At 34.2% G+C, this 16715-nt stretch overlaps 1 protein-coding gene across 1 annotated transcript in view; it reads left to right on the plus strand.

The window, feature by feature from the left end:
• The first annotated feature begins 185 nt into the window (after positions 1–185).
• The window catches only part of LOC132565422 (ATP-dependent translocase ABCB1-like), a 34209-nt gene continuing 17679 nt past the window's right edge, over positions 186–16715 (plus strand). Inside the window, exons 1-14 of the mRNA XM_060230063.1 lie at positions 186–195; positions 1407–1469; positions 6586–6761; positions 7964–8199; positions 8745–8842; positions 9435–9606; positions 10443–10614; positions 10729–10853; positions 11143–11314; positions 11711–11824; positions 12512–12622; positions 13627–13752; positions 14361–14564; positions 16058–16228. Of these exons, the coding sequence (XP_060086046.1) occupies positions 186–195; positions 1407–1469; positions 6586–6761; positions 7964–8199; positions 8745–8842; positions 9435–9606; positions 10443–10614; positions 10729–10853; positions 11143–11314; positions 11711–11824; positions 12512–12622; positions 13627–13752; positions 14361–14564; positions 16058–16228 (1950 nt within the window). The remainder of the gene's footprint in view (positions 196–1406; positions 1470–6585; positions 6762–7963; positions 8200–8744; positions 8843–9434; positions 9607–10442; positions 10615–10728; positions 10854–11142; positions 11315–11710; positions 11825–12511; positions 12623–13626; positions 13753–14360; positions 14565–16057; positions 16229–16715) is intronic.

The following is a 16715-nucleotide window of genomic DNA, read 5'->3' on the forward strand; positions in this document are numbered from 1 at the left end:
TTGTTCAGAAAAACATTATCAAATTTCTTTAGCATATCACTTTAGGAAAACAACCTGACAATGGTTGAATATATATTAGATCTATTCTGTTGTAAATTTCTGATCCTGTTGCCCTTAATTAGCAATGATAACATTACCATGATTCTCATTCTTCCAGGAATAGATATGAGAAGGATAACATAAACATGAAGGGAGGTAACTCTGTTATAATTGCATATAAAATTATTAAGTTTCAAATTCACATGTAATACCATTTAAGAGCTTTTCTCAGCTGCCAAAGACCAGATTCAAGATTATTTCTTTTCAAAGTCAGTGATGAAAAACAAGAAATGAAATCCCATCAATGGATAAAATGAGTTTATTTTCAGCTTTTCATGGAAAAAATCACTAAATAAGTTTACAGCTGAAGCCTTGTCTTTTTCAGCATTTATACACTTGTATCTGTTCCCTTTTCTTCTATTCTTGTATTCTTACTGAAATTTTCATGTTTAATGGTCATGTGCAAAACTTTGTCCTAGCTACTTCTTATTTGTTTCTTCTTTATCAGAGCATCTGCTTAATTCACCCCAGACAGGCCAATATCATGTATTGTTTTGATAACCATGAATTTTTACCAGTCTTGTGCCAAGTCAGGCTTGACATCAGCATGTTTGTCAATAATTTAAAGGTTTATTGTAAAATATGGTGTGTGACACTAAAATAAAACATTATTGTATTGTATAAACTAGATTTGACAAGCTAAATTGTATGTTGGGGGAAAAAAATGGACTTATCTGCTGGATTCAGATAAATTTACTCAGTTTCAAGAATTGTTCCTTTTCCTTGTCTGAAGATTTCATCAAAAGCCTTGCATTTTTAATCATGCATGGTTTCCCCATTTTGATCCTCCTACACCGGATCTTGCAACACTGTTTATGTTAACTGAAGCTACACTTAAGAGACCACCATTAGAATGCTTTGGTGACTTGATAATCTAAATACAAGACTAAACAAATCTTTTAGATTGTTGAAAAACAGTCACCAGAAGGAATGAACATTGAATTAATATTGACAAATATTGTAAAAGTATCATATATTGATATATTTATTGTTTTCTAATCATCCTTTCAGAAGTAATAGAAAATCAATGGGTGCCAAGATTTTTCTGGCATTTGTTGCTGTTGATAAACTGTTGTTCCTGCATAATCCACATGCATTTACCAGTACTAGCAGCTGCTTGACTGAGACTTAAAGCTACATAGACAAATGCATGGGTGATATTAGTTACTGATATTGGCCAGCCATATGGATGTTACCTGTTGTAAGTAGAAATATTGTCTGTGGTGCATTAATGGTGTAAATGTGCTTATGGATTTGCATGAAGTTGCATGTTGGTGAATGTGTTTGTTTTTTCTGCCTTATTTTAGATGCCAACAACCAATCCTCAGGGCCCAACTCAAACGGCCAACCCCATGTAGAATATTCTTCAGGTGAGTATTAACTTTTGTATGCAAATTATCTCCCTTTGAATTTCAATTTCAAGCTTCTTTCTACAGGTACATGGTTGAAAGCATTATTTCTGTGGTTTCAGTAATCAGGTCAATTGATTCTGAAAACTTTGCTTTCATATGTATCAGTGTTTCAACGTTGTACAATAAATCAGTTTTCTTCCTCCATAATCTTACACTTGATTAAAATATTAGAGATGTTTGTGCTTTTAAGAACTGCCACTGGTAGTGCCATCAGCTTTTTAATAACTCTTTTCAGCTTTAATATACCAGTTAATACTCTGAAACCTTCAATATGGATATTCTGAACATTTTTATGAAGATGACAAATTATTAATTAGAGCACCTTAAAAAACAAATACATATTACCATCGAAAAATTTTTTTTTCAAGTTTGATTAATTATATTGATTCATTAGTATAAATTTAAAAGTTACATTTAATTTTCATTCGGAATTTCTGTACTCTGAATGAATCTATCTTAAAGTTTTTGGAAAGCTGACTAAACCTGTTTTATTTCAACTGTTTGATAGTTTTCACTCATTATAGTTTTTTGGCATGAAAATCCTACCGCAGTGGGCTTTAACTTGCTGTATGTTTTTATGTCTGTTCACTAACAGGAAAACAGAAAATGTATTTACTAACAAAGTATACCAATGTGGATTGAATAACAGAATATTCTTACTACAGATCTCAGTGACTACGTATTAATATATTAATTTCATCCTCATTTACATATATCAGGCATGGTTTATCATTAGTGGTTCACCTAATGTCAGGAATTTGGTACTAGTTGTCATTAGAGGTACAACTTATGTCAGGAATTCGGAAAAATAGCCGAGTGGTTACATTCTGTCTGTTCATTTAATGAGCATTTCCAATTTTCCAGAAACATTTTAATTGTTAATACTTTATATGCACAATATTATAGAAAATTGTCAGCTTTCTGTCGGTTCACTTTCTTCCTCAATAACTACATAGCACCTCGTCTTGACGAGATATTATTATCCTTATTGGAATTTGAAGAATATGTACAACAAGAACAGATGCATATTATAATTTTTTATATGACAGAATGACCTTTTGAAATATTAATTTCAGCTAAGAGTTGGTCTGGGCTAGTTAGAAGCTTGACAAAGGCATAACTGGTTTTCTCTGCTCAACCATTTCTGAGGTCATAGTTAGGACTGCTGCACTTATAAAATCATAAAGAACAAAAAACAAAAGCAAGAAAGCTATTTTATTATTTTAGGTTAAATGTTTAACAAAAAAAAAGCATGTAGGATCATGATTAACTTATATACAGGATCTGTCTAATCAACTTTTACATATTCTGATAGATGTGTATTGCTTTATTGAATTGTAAAATGGCAGGATTTTCTTCATGGATAAACAATTAGCCTTTGTAAAGATTTAGTAAATGTTATACATTTAAAGTATCTGAATATTTGCGTCAGGTCAGTATGACTTTAATTACAGCTGCACAATCCAGCAATGGCAAGGTAGGCCACAAAGGTAGGTTTTTCAGTTGGGCATGTTTTGTAGCTAACATTGCATTTCCTTCTGTTTGTGTGTCACCTCGTTTTAGGGATATAATCATTCAAAATAACAGCTGCCACAAGTTAACTTTAGGGAATTCTTATGCAGGGGGAAAATAATACAGAAATGTAATATTTTCATCATACAAAAAAAACCCCAGATATATTGCAATTATATTGAATTATGTCAAGCCATCCTGATTCATCCATTGTTTGTTTCTAGATACTAAAATGTGGATTGTGTTCAGGCTTGGTCTGACCATGGTCAATGGTTTTGAAAAATAAAAATAAAATTTCATAAAGCAATTAAGATAATGGAAAAAACTTGGTTTGCCAATTTTACTTATGAGAGATGTAAGAAATTGAAGGACTTTTGGCTCAGTTTGTCAGAAGTTAAAGTCACTGTCTTTAGGTATGTACCAAAAAACAAATGACTTGCTGAAAACTCATACTTTTGCAATGGATAGCACTACAGGGACATTAATTTATATAATGTGATCTTTCAAAGGTCAATGTCAATGCTAAGTCAAACAGAATTTGTCTATGTGTACTGTTTCTTAGAGAAAATGAAGGAATATTCATTTTTGTTGCTAGTGTGTCAAAGGTCAATGCAACATACTAGATCAAATAACTAGGGGTTATATTGGTGGCATCTGATAGTTGTTTTGATATAACAGTGAAGAATGCAGATTATTACAGGAATTTATAACATTTTATCAGAAGTAAATCTTTATGGATGTGAATTTAAATATTTTAAAAGGTTTTGTTCAAACATATTTTCTCACTACTTAATATTTCACAAAATGCAACATAGTGATTATCTTGCTTGATAGAAAGTGCATAAATTTGTTGTCAAGAAATAAAAAAAAAAGGGTAGTGGTCAATGATGAATTGATTAGTTAGGTATACTTCTTATTGTAGATAACAGTTAGATTATACTGTCTTAATTATAGCAATAACATAGCTCTAAACTATAGCACTGATCATAGCTGTCTAAACTATAGCACTGATCATAGCTGTCTAAACTATAGCATTGATCATAGCTGTCTAAACTATAGCACTGATCATAGCTGTCTAAACTATAGCATTGATCATAGCTGTCTAAACTATAGTGTTAGTGCTGTATAAATTGATGTAAACTTGTAATACTGTGCTAGACATTTAGTAAATCAGATCTAAAATTCCATTTTGGAATCATAGGTCTTTAACTACATGTACCAGTCAGTTTATGAATACCAAAGAATCACTCTCAATGGCAATCAGAAGTTTGGGAATTAAATGTTGACAGGTTTTGTTAAATCTTAAAGTTCTTTACCAGTGCCTGAAACAAGCAAATGTAGTACTTACTGTACATAAACATATAGTACTACAGAAGCATGTTGCCATGATCACTTTTAGGAATTTTGTTTTGTATCACTGAAGCCTGTTGCCATGGTCACATACAGGTACTTTGTGGATGTCCATGTATTGATTGTTTGTGTTTCTTCTACTTGAACTCACTTTCTCAGTTAACATTCTGTGTTTTCTTCAGCAGTGATCTCCCTTTGTTTCCATGTGCTATTGGTTTAGAAGTAGAAATATTTCCCACCTTCACTATGACCTCTGCCTTGCCTGCTTATTGGCATTTTATTGGTTTGTTTTTCCCATGTACAAGGTCATAACCTTTGACTTTACTGCGACCTTGTTTCCTGCTTCAAGTTAATACTCAATCCTGTATAAGATCATGACATTAATATCTGAACTTTGACCTAGAATAAGGAAAAGGTCATAGCCTTATATTATGAATTTCTTCCTAGAAATGTTAATAACCAGTCTTGATAACTTGTCATCACCTGAATTTTTGTTTTTTGTATCTCAGCATATCCAAGAGCTGTATATTGTATAAATTAGTATGTATAGTCTACCATAATCAACAGAAGACATAAGACTGAAGTAATATGGACATTATGTCATTTTTGTATTTGTATGGATGTGTTTATTTATATTTCAGTTTTTTGTGTCACTAGTGTTGTATACCAACATGATCTTTATGATTTCAAAATTTCACAGAAATCATTTTGCTTATAAATAGCATGAATACCAGTTCTGTTTAATTGTCAAGAATAAAATAAAACCATGGAATCCAGATGTTGTTTTATCTTCTATGTCATCTATAATTGTCAGATTTTTATCATATTGAATTTACGGTTGAAGTGATTCTAATGATCCATTTTACCTTTTTTGTCTATGTATTTTATATTTTGATATGTATTCACCTCATGAATCCTTTTCCACCTGTTATCTAAAGCCATCTGTTATAGTTTATCATGCTTGTAGATATGATGTTCACATTCACACTGAGGTGAATCCCATATGATCTCTTGTCAAAATTTTATTGAACTTTTAGCCATCCATCATATACCATTATTTCTTTTGATATGAATTATAGATGAGTTTCCAATAAGATAAGGTTCCCGAAAACAAAGTGACCAGAATAAACAGTTTTTCTGCTTCTCTTGTCAAATTATTTAAAATTGGTAAAAAATTTAGGTTGATAATAGTTAATGTTATTTGAATAAACAGCAATAAGGTATCTGTATTTACCTAAAATGTTGAACTGTCGCTGAAATAAATTTCCATTTATTTAAAATGGAAATTCAGCATTCTTAGATTGAAGAATGTCATGTCTTTGGACTGGAAGCAAGTTAAGGCTATATGTGCCCTGACAATCGGTTGCTTCAGACAGATGGGTTAAGAAGATTATTATGTACACATGTGTAGAGAACTGTGTTGACTCTGATCTCACGAATGTAAAATATATTTACATAGCTTCATTTAGAAAATGTGTTCATATGACATGTGTTTTGACTTATGTCTGAGGCTTATTGTAAAGAGTTGTTAGTTTAGCTCAACTTTAAACAGAAATCTGATATGTTTTAATCATTGAAATTCAAAAAACAAAAAAAAAACTATGTAAGTGTCATATTGGGAATAATCATTAATAATTTTCAGAGGCATGAAAAAACAGCTTTGCTCGTGTTTCAAAGTGTATATGCAGATTTGTTTGTTCATACCAGCATCAGGTGATAGTTGTGACTTGTTTGAAGAGAAATAAGACTGTATAAATCTGATTTAAGAGTTGGTAAATTAAAGAAAAACAAAATATATTTGTCTAATTTGTCAGTTTAATGTGTCATAGTAATTACAAGATCATATAGTGTATTTCATAAAAATCAAGTACCTGTATGATAATTCTATCTGGATCAATACTGTTCAGTTCATTGTGTAGGTTTAGATGGTTGCTAGGTGATGTCAGGTTTGTTTGGGACTCTTGACTTTCCAGCTTGCGTCATTTGTCTGCTATATCCCTCTATTTTTCTGTGTTGTATATATATATATATATACACACAACATGGCTGCTGCAGCAGCTTATTTTCCCTCAGGTAATCAGAAGTTTTTGAAACTGAACAAGTGTGCAACATCATTTGTAGACAAAAAAAAAAAAGAAAAACAGACCAGAATAATCAAGGAACAAGGAATCCTTTATGTGCTAATATAGATTATGTCTTGTGCTATAAATAGATTCTGAAGATGAAGCTTACAAGGCCAATGGAAAGTCAGCTGCTGACCTCAACAGAGTCGCCCTTTCAGATGCAAACAATTCAGCAAAATCGAGAGGCTCAAGTGCGAAAAGTGATGAAGGTGATAAAGAGAAGAAAGATGAGGAAGAGGCAAAGATGGTGGGAATGTTTGAAGTCGTAAGTTATAGTGGAGTTTAATTATACTGGGGTCACAATTTTTCATTTGTTCCCTTTCTATAAAAGTTGAATTAGAATTACACTACAGTATATCTATCCCTGTCTCCTAGGGTCGTCCTGTAATTTCAGTATCTCTACCCCTGTCTCCTAGGGACGTCCTGTAATTACAGTATCTCTATCCCTGTCTCCTAGGGACGTCCTGTAATTACGGTATGTCTACCACTGTCTTCTAGGGACGTCCTGTAATTACAGTATCTCTACCCATCTCCTAGGGACGTCCTGTAATTACAGTATCTCTACCCCTTTCTTCAAGGGACATCCTGTAATTACAGTATCTCTACCCCTGTCTTCTAGGGACGTCCTGTAATTATGCTATCTCTAGCCCTGTCTCCTAGGGACGTCCTGTAATTACGCTATCTCTACCTATCTCCTAGGGACGTCCTGTAATTACAGTATCTCTACCCCTGTCTTCAAGGGACATCCTGTAATTACAGTATCTCTAGCCCTGTCTTCTAGGGACGTCCTGTAATTACGCTATCTCTACCCCTGTCTCCTAGGGACGTCCTGTAATTATGGTATCTCTACCCCTGTCTCCTAGGGACGTCCTGTAATTATGGTATCTCTACCCCTGTCATCTAGGGACGCCCTGTAATTATGGTATCTCTACCCCTGTCTCCTAGGGATGTCCTGTAATTATGGTATCTCTACCCCTGTCTCCTAGGGACGTCCTGTAATTATGGTATCTCTACCCCTGTCTCCTAGGGACGTCCTGTAATTATGGTATCTCTACCCCTGTCATCTTACTGACTTTGTCAGAAGATCTGTGTTATATGTATAGATGACAGGAAAAATGACGGTATCATGAATTGTATTTATCCACCAATATCTGGTTGTATGTCAACACATATCTATCACCATTTCATTTAGCAACATTATCATTTATTAAGCCCACTTCCTGACTTAAGTTAGAAGTATTAACCTATATTGCTGTTTAATAATACCTTGAAGCCACCCCTTTTGGCTCTCTAGCAATTATTTATCTAACATGGGAAAGTGCAGATCACGTCCAACTGAAATAACATATAAAGGCTAGAGAGCCAAAAGGGGTGGCTTCAAGGTATTATTAAACAGCAATATAGGTTAATACTTCTAACTTAAGTCAGGAAGTGGGCTTTCACTGATGGTAACCTTGTTTATTTTAGTTTAAGTTTGCTACATGTGGTGACGTTCTCCTGATGATTCTGGGGTCACTAACAGCCTGTTGTCATGGTGCTGCGTTGCCGGGAATGATCATCGTGTTTGGAGACATGATAGATCTGTTTGTGAATTCTGGCCTGTACAGTACTGCAGTGGACTCCATCTATGCTATCCTGGTAGCTATGGGGTACACTCTGACATTTACCCGGGACGAAGCTTTCTCTAATCCAGAGTTGCTCAGGTATCAAAACAAATAAGATAGCATCATATTTCATTCAACTGATGTTTTTCAAAGAAAGTGTGTTTAGAAAGTAATATTGTGTGTGATTTCAAATATGGCTGAAAAATTCCTAGAAATTTCCAAACAGTGATATGTAATATAGCCAAATGGACATGTTTGATTTTCTGGGATGTTGGGTCATGGTCAAGCTAACCATTATTATTTTCCGAGAATCAATGTAAGCTCTCTGGTGACTTTGTTCCTAAAGTGAGTTAGATAAAACTTTACATTCTTCTAAGAGACCATAATATCAGGGACAAGTTAGAGTTTCAGGGTTGTATAGCTAAGGTCAAGGTCACTGTTACTATATTTTTCAAGTCTTTGTCATGCCTACTGGCTTTTGACCAGACTTCAAGTACTTGGCCATCTGTTATTGTGCATCAGTTGAACTATGTGGGGATAAGTATTGTCTGCAATATCTTATTTACTGTTATTATATTCCCCGTCTCCCTAAATGTGAATGTAAACTGATTGTCTTTATCATATGTTGGTTACAGACAATACAGAAACGTAAGTAACATCAGTGACTACCTACCACAGCTTGACTACCAGCTGGAAAACAGCCTTCTCGACCAAATGGGCACCTTCGCCATTTATTATATCAGTAAGTATACTAGCATTATATATACAAAATAAGAGTCGGAATCTTACTAGCTGTATGTTTACTACATGGTAATAAAGAATAAAACAGTTTTTGACATTTCAAAAGTTTGAATGTATAAAAAGGTTTCAGATATTTTTTTCCAGTCTCATTTTCTGTCTATATGTGAAATTCATACTTTCATAATATTTTGACAACATATGATCAGTAAATATTAATGTTGTGTTTTATCAGTGTATGAAAAAAACAAAAATCAGTACATGGAAGATCTGTTATAAATGTTAGGTCCATGTTGTTGATAATAACTCAGATAAACAACATTTATATATCTTACTGTTTAATATGCAAAATTACTCAGATGCGATTTAATATATGCATAAAAATCTTTCTAGTGTTTCATAACATGTAGTTGATTTCAGTAATTACTTAGGAGACATGTAATATAAACAGGACATCTACATGAGCCATAGAAGCAGAAATAGACAACTAAGTTTATAACATCATTCTTGAATTTTTTATTTTGTATTAATCAATATCCTGTTTTTTATAGCTGTTATGTTGTTGTTGTTGACAGTATGTTTATTTTTCCCTCCAGTAATTGGATGTGGTGTACTTGTGGTCGGATATTGTCAGGTCACTTTCTGGGCCATTGCCGCTGAGCGCCAGTCACACAGAATCCGGCAAGCATTCTTCAAGAATGTTATTCGTCAAGAAATAGGATGGTTTGATACGCATGAATCAGGAGAGCTGAACACCCGTTTGTCTGAGTACGTCTTAAATCCATAGTTTATCATTTTACCACAATTTATGTATAGATACTGTTCTCTTCATGAGTATAGCATAATTGTTACTGTATCAGCTACTTCAAATTGTACTCTGAGTGAAAATAGAAATGAAAACAGTGTTATTGTAAATGTTCAAAAAATTTGAAAATCCACTAAAATTGGCCAGCCCAATACCAAGATATTGACGTGTGAAGTGTACAATTTTCACCTGTTCAATTATTCAAAGGGTGGCTTGCACTGAATGGGAGGCTATCACCTGTGATGTCATAAATTTAACAACTAGTATTAGATAGTGATCAATTTAAATGTCACACAGACATAATCTGCTTATGTGTTCAGGCACTCTGCATACAGTATATCATTTGTCTACTCAAAAAGAGATAATTTCATAATTGAATTTGTAAAATCATTTCTGTATGTATGAAGTAAGTGTGAATGGAATATATCACATAAGTAACTAAAAAGCTTGCATATGGAATATCGTTTGTAATCATACACAGGATGATTTGAAGATTGAAATAAGAATAACATTCTTGTGGATTTAATGTCTTTTAATATGATCCCAATGATATCTTCTGGAGTTTCGCAGTTACTTCGAAGCCATAGTGGAAGTTTACAATAGTCTTCTGCATCCTTGGATCGATAGGATATTGGGTTATAGGTCAAATACTGGAACGACCGCCATGCTTCTTTACAATATGAATGGGACGATAACAATTTGGTCAGCATGCAAGGGCCACAGACACAGATGGAGAGATTGTTTACAAATAAAAAGAAATTTGTTGATAATAATTTTCTTCTTCTCTTCCTTTTTACAGCGACATTAACAAAATCCATGCTGGTATCGGGGACAAGCTTGGATCATTCTGGCAGTGGTTTTCGGGTTTTCTGGCTGGGTTTGTAATAGGTTTCTATTATGGTTGGAAACTGACTTTGGTAATTCTCGCCATAAGTCCACTACTAGCAGCGACAGGATTTGTCATGAATAAGGTTAGTGTTATGCATTGAAGAAACCTCCAGATTAAAACTAAGTATTCTCATCCACCAGTGATAAAAAAACCCTGTATAAATCCCTCTTTAACATGTTCTTTTTTGTTACAACAGTTGGTGGGAACAATGTCCAGTATGGAGTTGAAGGCTTATGCCAAGGCAGGATCGGTGGCAGAAGAGGTACTCAGCTCAATCCGAACAGTTGTCGCCTTCGGAGGACAGAAAAAGGAGTTTGTTAGGTATATAATCGTAGTCTTGACAGAAGTAATATTTAGATAGTCAGGAGTATACTTTGCAAACCAATACACAAATGATTTGGCATATTAAGTGAATGTTATGCTGCTTAATATCATGTTATAGTTTTGACAAATAAAATGTGATATTAAGAGGAATATGATGTGCTTTAATTCTACAAGAAAGAAAATTCATTCTTTTTCAATCTGAAAAAAAAACTGAAGAAAAAAAATCAGTAAATTTATTACAGAGAAAAAGAAGCCTTTTCATATTGTGAATCATTTAATTTTCTAGATATGACAAAAACTTGGAACATGCCAAGAAGATTGGTATAAAGAAAAGTATCACAAGTGGATTATCTATGGGAATCATTTGGTTCATCATGATGGGGTCATACGCTCTTGGATTCTGGTATGGTGCCAAGCTTGTTCGTGATGATGGTTACAGTATCGGGAAAGTCCTGATCGTAAGTTTTCTTGAGTGGTAAAAGTTTGATAGTGGCACGATAATGGACACAAATATTCAGTCTTCCACTGGTCTCATCGCATCTATAGATGATAATATTAGCAATATCTTAAATTGATATTCACATTTATATATATATTTTATTTGTTTGCATCTATCTTTTTGCCCACCAATTTAACTGCAGTTTTAACGAGGAAAAAATAAAAGTCGATTGAGCTAACTTGCAATATTAATCTCTGTGTTGACTCTTTCTCATGTAGGCATGCTTCAATTCTGTAATTGGGTTGATTACTACTAGAAGTGACAGGCCTGATTCAAAGATATCCTACTTCCTCACTGACGATAACATAGCCCCAGATCTGTCAATTCTCACCTGTGATGGTATGTGTAATTTCAGGTGTTCTTCAGTGTGCTGATTGGTGCGTTTTCACTTGGTAATGCAGCTCCACATCTCCAGAGTCTTGCAGTGGCCAGAGGAGCTGCGTACATTATCTTTCAACTCATAGAACAGGTATGTATGCTGTGAGATGGGTAAAAACATGTCAAGCTGTTTTGAGATATCTGAGGAAAAAAATATAGGTAGAACTGTATATTCTTTTTCATACTGAAGGGGTGTTTATTTCCTGTTGTGATCAACATTTCAGAAAATGTTTGACTGTTTATGCCACATATGCCTATCCTTTTGTATAATTTTCACTAGCTAACACCCATTACAGGATGTGATTTTCCCAATGGCTTTTCATTGATGATCTGTGGGTCTTTGAGTTTATCCATCTTTATAAATTCTTACTGCCATTTCAGAAATGAATGGATTTAAATTATATTTTTAGAAAATACAATATTTTTCAGCTTGGTCAGATAATTCAAACAGTAGCCAGTTTTTTTAATGATAGATAATTGATAGCAGTTGCTGTGATCCTGTTTAGAGCTTTGTGATCCCATTTGGAGCTTTGGTTGCTAATTAAGCAGCTGATCTCCACACTGTAGCAGGCATTTCACCAATATCATCCCATGTTTACAAAGGGAAAGAAGGAGTTAGTCTTTGCACATGCATAGGGAAAGATAACTGACAAGAGGCGTTATTGTGAAACATCATCCCTTAAGTAGAATAGTTGAAAAATCACACATTTCATGCTCCAATGATGATTACATGATGTATTTAGTTCACTATTATGATACTAAAATAATATCTTTATAGAAACCAGATATAGACAGTGAATCCAAAGGTGGGAAGCAACCTGACAGGATCCAGGGAAATGTGGATTTCCGTGGAGTACGCTTTACTTATCCGGCACGAAAAGAAGTCGAGGTCTGTATGTTTTCCTATGTTTTACAAACTGAAATTGAATTTTGAATTTCAATAGGATTAACCTAAAAATGTTATTTATCCTGCAACTGACACTGCCATTGTCAAAATATGCCTGCCTCATACATTTTTTCTGTATTGAGCAATGACAAAACAGAATTACTCTCTGAATTCACTCAACTATTACATTTAGAAATATAAATATTATAGTATGGCGTCTGTCTTTCCGTCCGTATGTCTGTTGTAAACTTTCCTTGTCCAGGCCATAACTTTGTGAGTCCTCGGTCTATTGTCACCATACTTTGTACACATATATATCTCAAGGTGATGGAGTGTAGCGTATAAAAATTGCCTGCCTGGCATGCGTAGTTTCTGAGTTATTCCCCCTTAGTTGATTTTTCGTAATCTTCCCTTGTCCGGGCCATAACTTTGTGACTCCTTGCTCTCTGGTCACCGTCATGTATAAAAAGTGCCCACATCGCATGCATCGTGTCTGAGTTATTCCCCCTTTGTTGATTTTTCGTAAACTTCCCTTGTTAGTATATAGTGTATGTAAATCATAAGTTTACATACTATATTGGCAAATGGTGGTATGACATGGCTAAAACTTCCCCAAATGATATTCAGATTATTCCAAGACACTGCTTCTCCGTCGAAGACTGGCGATAGGCATATTTTGTGCTTCAATTAGACCCTTGTTAATCAATGTTGCAGGATAAATAGAATACATGGTTTGTGTCTTTAAACACATTTTTGCAAGGGTGAAGAAAGACAAAAGTGACTTGCCAGAGGCTCGCCACTTTTGTCTTTTTTCATCCTTGCCAAAATACAGCTTATATTTTAAGACAGTGACCATGTATTCTATATTTCTAATCCTTGTGCTGTATCTGTAGCTAATTTGATAGGAAACTTAACGGGTAATGGAAAATATGGAAAAAGTTGTCTTCTGAAGAAACATAATTCTTGCTTTAATGTCCATTATTAATTGTTAAGAGTCCTGATTGCAGGTCCTGAAGGGTGTTAGCCTACATGTGGCTAATGGTCAGACAGTAGCCTTGGTGGGCTCTAGTGGATGTGGTAAGAGTACCATGGTTCAGCTACTGCAGAGATTCTATGACCCAACAGAAGGGCAGGTTTGTATCACAAGGTCAAATATATTGTATTGCCTTTTGTCATGAATTTAAAGTATTGAATCAGTTTTATTTTTTCTCAAATTTAATGTGTTAAATCAAGTATAATACTTGTCATACAATATATTGAGACCAGTATTATCTTTTGTCATACAAAGTATTGAGACCAGTATTATCTTTTGTCATACAATATATTGAGACCAGTATTATCTTTTGTCATACAATATATTGAGACCAGTATTATCTTTTGTCATACAGTGTATTTGTTATATGTTCTCATTAAGTTTGTGAATTTTGTTGATCCACAGTATCAGTATAATAGTTTATAGAATGTATTTCTTTTTGGAGTTTTGCTTCCTCAGAATACAGTTTTGAATTTCATATCAAATTGATATCATCTAATGATAGTTGCAAATCATTGATAATAGATAGGTCATTGGGGAACTTGTTGAATTTTCCAAGTTGTACAAGTGAATGTTGTCTATGTATATCCTTTTTAGTCCAATAATAAACCTTACAATTACAAACACAATGCCAGATATCATCATTTGAAAGTTGAAAGAAAATTGACATTTACTAATATCTGAAACATCTGAATTTTGTATTATCAGATTTTGATAGATGGTACAGATATCCGTGAACTAAATGTACCGTGGCTCAGACAGCACATTGGTATAGTGAGTCAGGAACCAGTCCTCTTTGCCACTACAATTGCTGAAAATATCCGATATGGACGAGAAAACGTCACTGATGATGAAATCAGAAAGGCAGCAGAGATGGCTAATGCTCACAACTTCATCAGCAATCTTCCGGACGTAAGAATTCTGACATAGGAATTACTTCTCTATTTAAGGCAGAAACATTTTGACATACAGTTGCACCTCTTAATCTCAAAATCATATAACCTAAACACCCTATTAATTCAAATTGTTCTGTTGATCCTTGCAAAACTTCACATCAACCATTCAAACTCACTTGAATCAAATGCTTAGTTATTCAAAGTTTTGTCACTGTCCTGCCAACTTTTGAGTTAATGAGATTCAGTTGTGATACAGCTTCCATTTATGTTTAAGAACCTTTCTCTTATATGAAAGTTTACTTTTAAATGAAAGACTGATCATATGAAAGTGACCTCTGATATGAAAATGACATTTTAGGTCATCTGACCCAAAGGTTTAGGATGACCTAAAGCCATCATGTTTTGTATGTTGACATGCGCCATGCACTGTGCGTAAACTTTCCATTAAAATGACTTCTTGTCTATAACCAAAAGGCTTAGGGTGCTGATATGGGGCCTGTAGCATGATGGGTTAGTGGGCTACCAGGTTGATGAAATGAATGACCTTGACATACTTCAAGGTCACAGGGGTCAAATATATTAAAACCTTTAAATGACTCTTTCTCAATAACCAAAAGACCTTGGGTGCTGATATTGGCCCTGTAGCATATGAGATGAAGGGTTACCAATTTTGTTCATGTGATTTGACCTTTTTTCTTTTTAATGGTCACAGGGGTCAAATGTGTTAAAATCTTCAAACAACTTCTTCTCATTAACAAAAAAGGTCATTTTTTCATTATAAGAAGATGAAGGGCTACTGATTGTTCAAATAATTTACCTTGACCTATATTCAAGACCTCTTGGGCCAAGTGAGTTGAGATCTTAAAAATTCTTTTTCGACAAGCATTAGGTCTGGAGTAATGGCATTTGTGTAGTAGCATACAAAAAGAATATGAATTCAAGTTTGCAGAAAATATTTTTATGAACCAACAATGTCGACTTTGTAAGCTGCAATATAGTTGGGCAATTTATTTTAGGCCAGTTTTGCCTTTTTCATATAAAGGTCGTTACAGTCAGATGACTGTTAAGGCCTGTGGACCTCTTGTCTTATACAAAATTATATATCTAGTTTAAGAAAAACAGAATCTTATATAGAATGATCTCTGATTTAAGAAGAATGTCTAGTGTTACAATGACCTTTGATATAAAAATATGAGCTGATGATAAATATGTGATTTGTTAGTTACCTCTGTTATATAGATAATTTCAGTGATATTAACTGGTCTTGTGTAAAAGAATGTCCTCTTGTATAAGAATGATAAGAACATGACTTTTGATGCATTTAAATCTTGTCTTTTTTTTTTTTTTTTAATATAGAGGGAGTTTGATTTTGCATATAATTGTGTTTACACTGTAGACCGCCATATCCTATATATAGGTACTATATACTGAATGCTGTGACACAGATATGACAAACACAGCCTGGTTAAATGAAATTGTAAGCTGAAATTGATTGATATGTTTTATCAGAAATACGAGACACTGGTTGGGGAGCGAGGAGCCCAGTTGAGTGGTGGTCAGAAGCAGAGAGTAGCCATCGCCCGTGCCCTCGTCAGGGATCCTCGGATTCTTCTGCTCGATGAAGCTACATCAGCTCTTGATACTGAGAGTGAGGCCATCGTACAAGAGGCTCTTGATAAGGTTAGAAAGCCACTGTTATAGATCAAAAGTCAGTCCTGTGGCTAGGAAATGATGTTGTGGTACAGGGGGTCATTGATAAGGTCAGAAGATCACTGTTTATAGGTCAAGGGTTTAAGGTCATTTGTCCTTCATAGGTTATAAGGTCTCTGTTAAAGGTTAAAGGTCAGTTATGGAGGCTAAGAGTGAAGCTTTTGTACAAATACTGTTGACAGTGTTAGAAGTCCAGTGTTATATGTCAGAGTTCAGTCCTAAACACTGAAATTTATATGAGTTTACCGTTATACTCCTTTTAATTTTGCAAGGACCAAGGGGCTAGCACATCATATTGTCTTAAATCAGGTTGCCTTTAACAGGACCATAAAGTAAAATTTGTGGGCATAGATTAGGAAAGGTTTATTTTCTGTCGGGGACCTATTTACGTATAAATGTTGGTAGATTTTGTTTCACAATTTCTTCGCTGTGGAAAGTTTGATGCTATTTTAATTAG

The sequence above is a fragment of the Ylistrum balloti genome, unplaced genomic scaffold (genome assembly GCF_031769215.1).
Source record: "Ylistrum balloti isolate Yb309-2 unplaced genomic scaffold, AGI_CSIRO_Ybal_v1 Utg369722, whole genome shotgun sequence".
Classification (NCBI taxonomy): domain Eukaryota; kingdom Metazoa; phylum Mollusca; class Bivalvia; order Pectinida; family Pectinidae; genus Ylistrum; species Ylistrum balloti.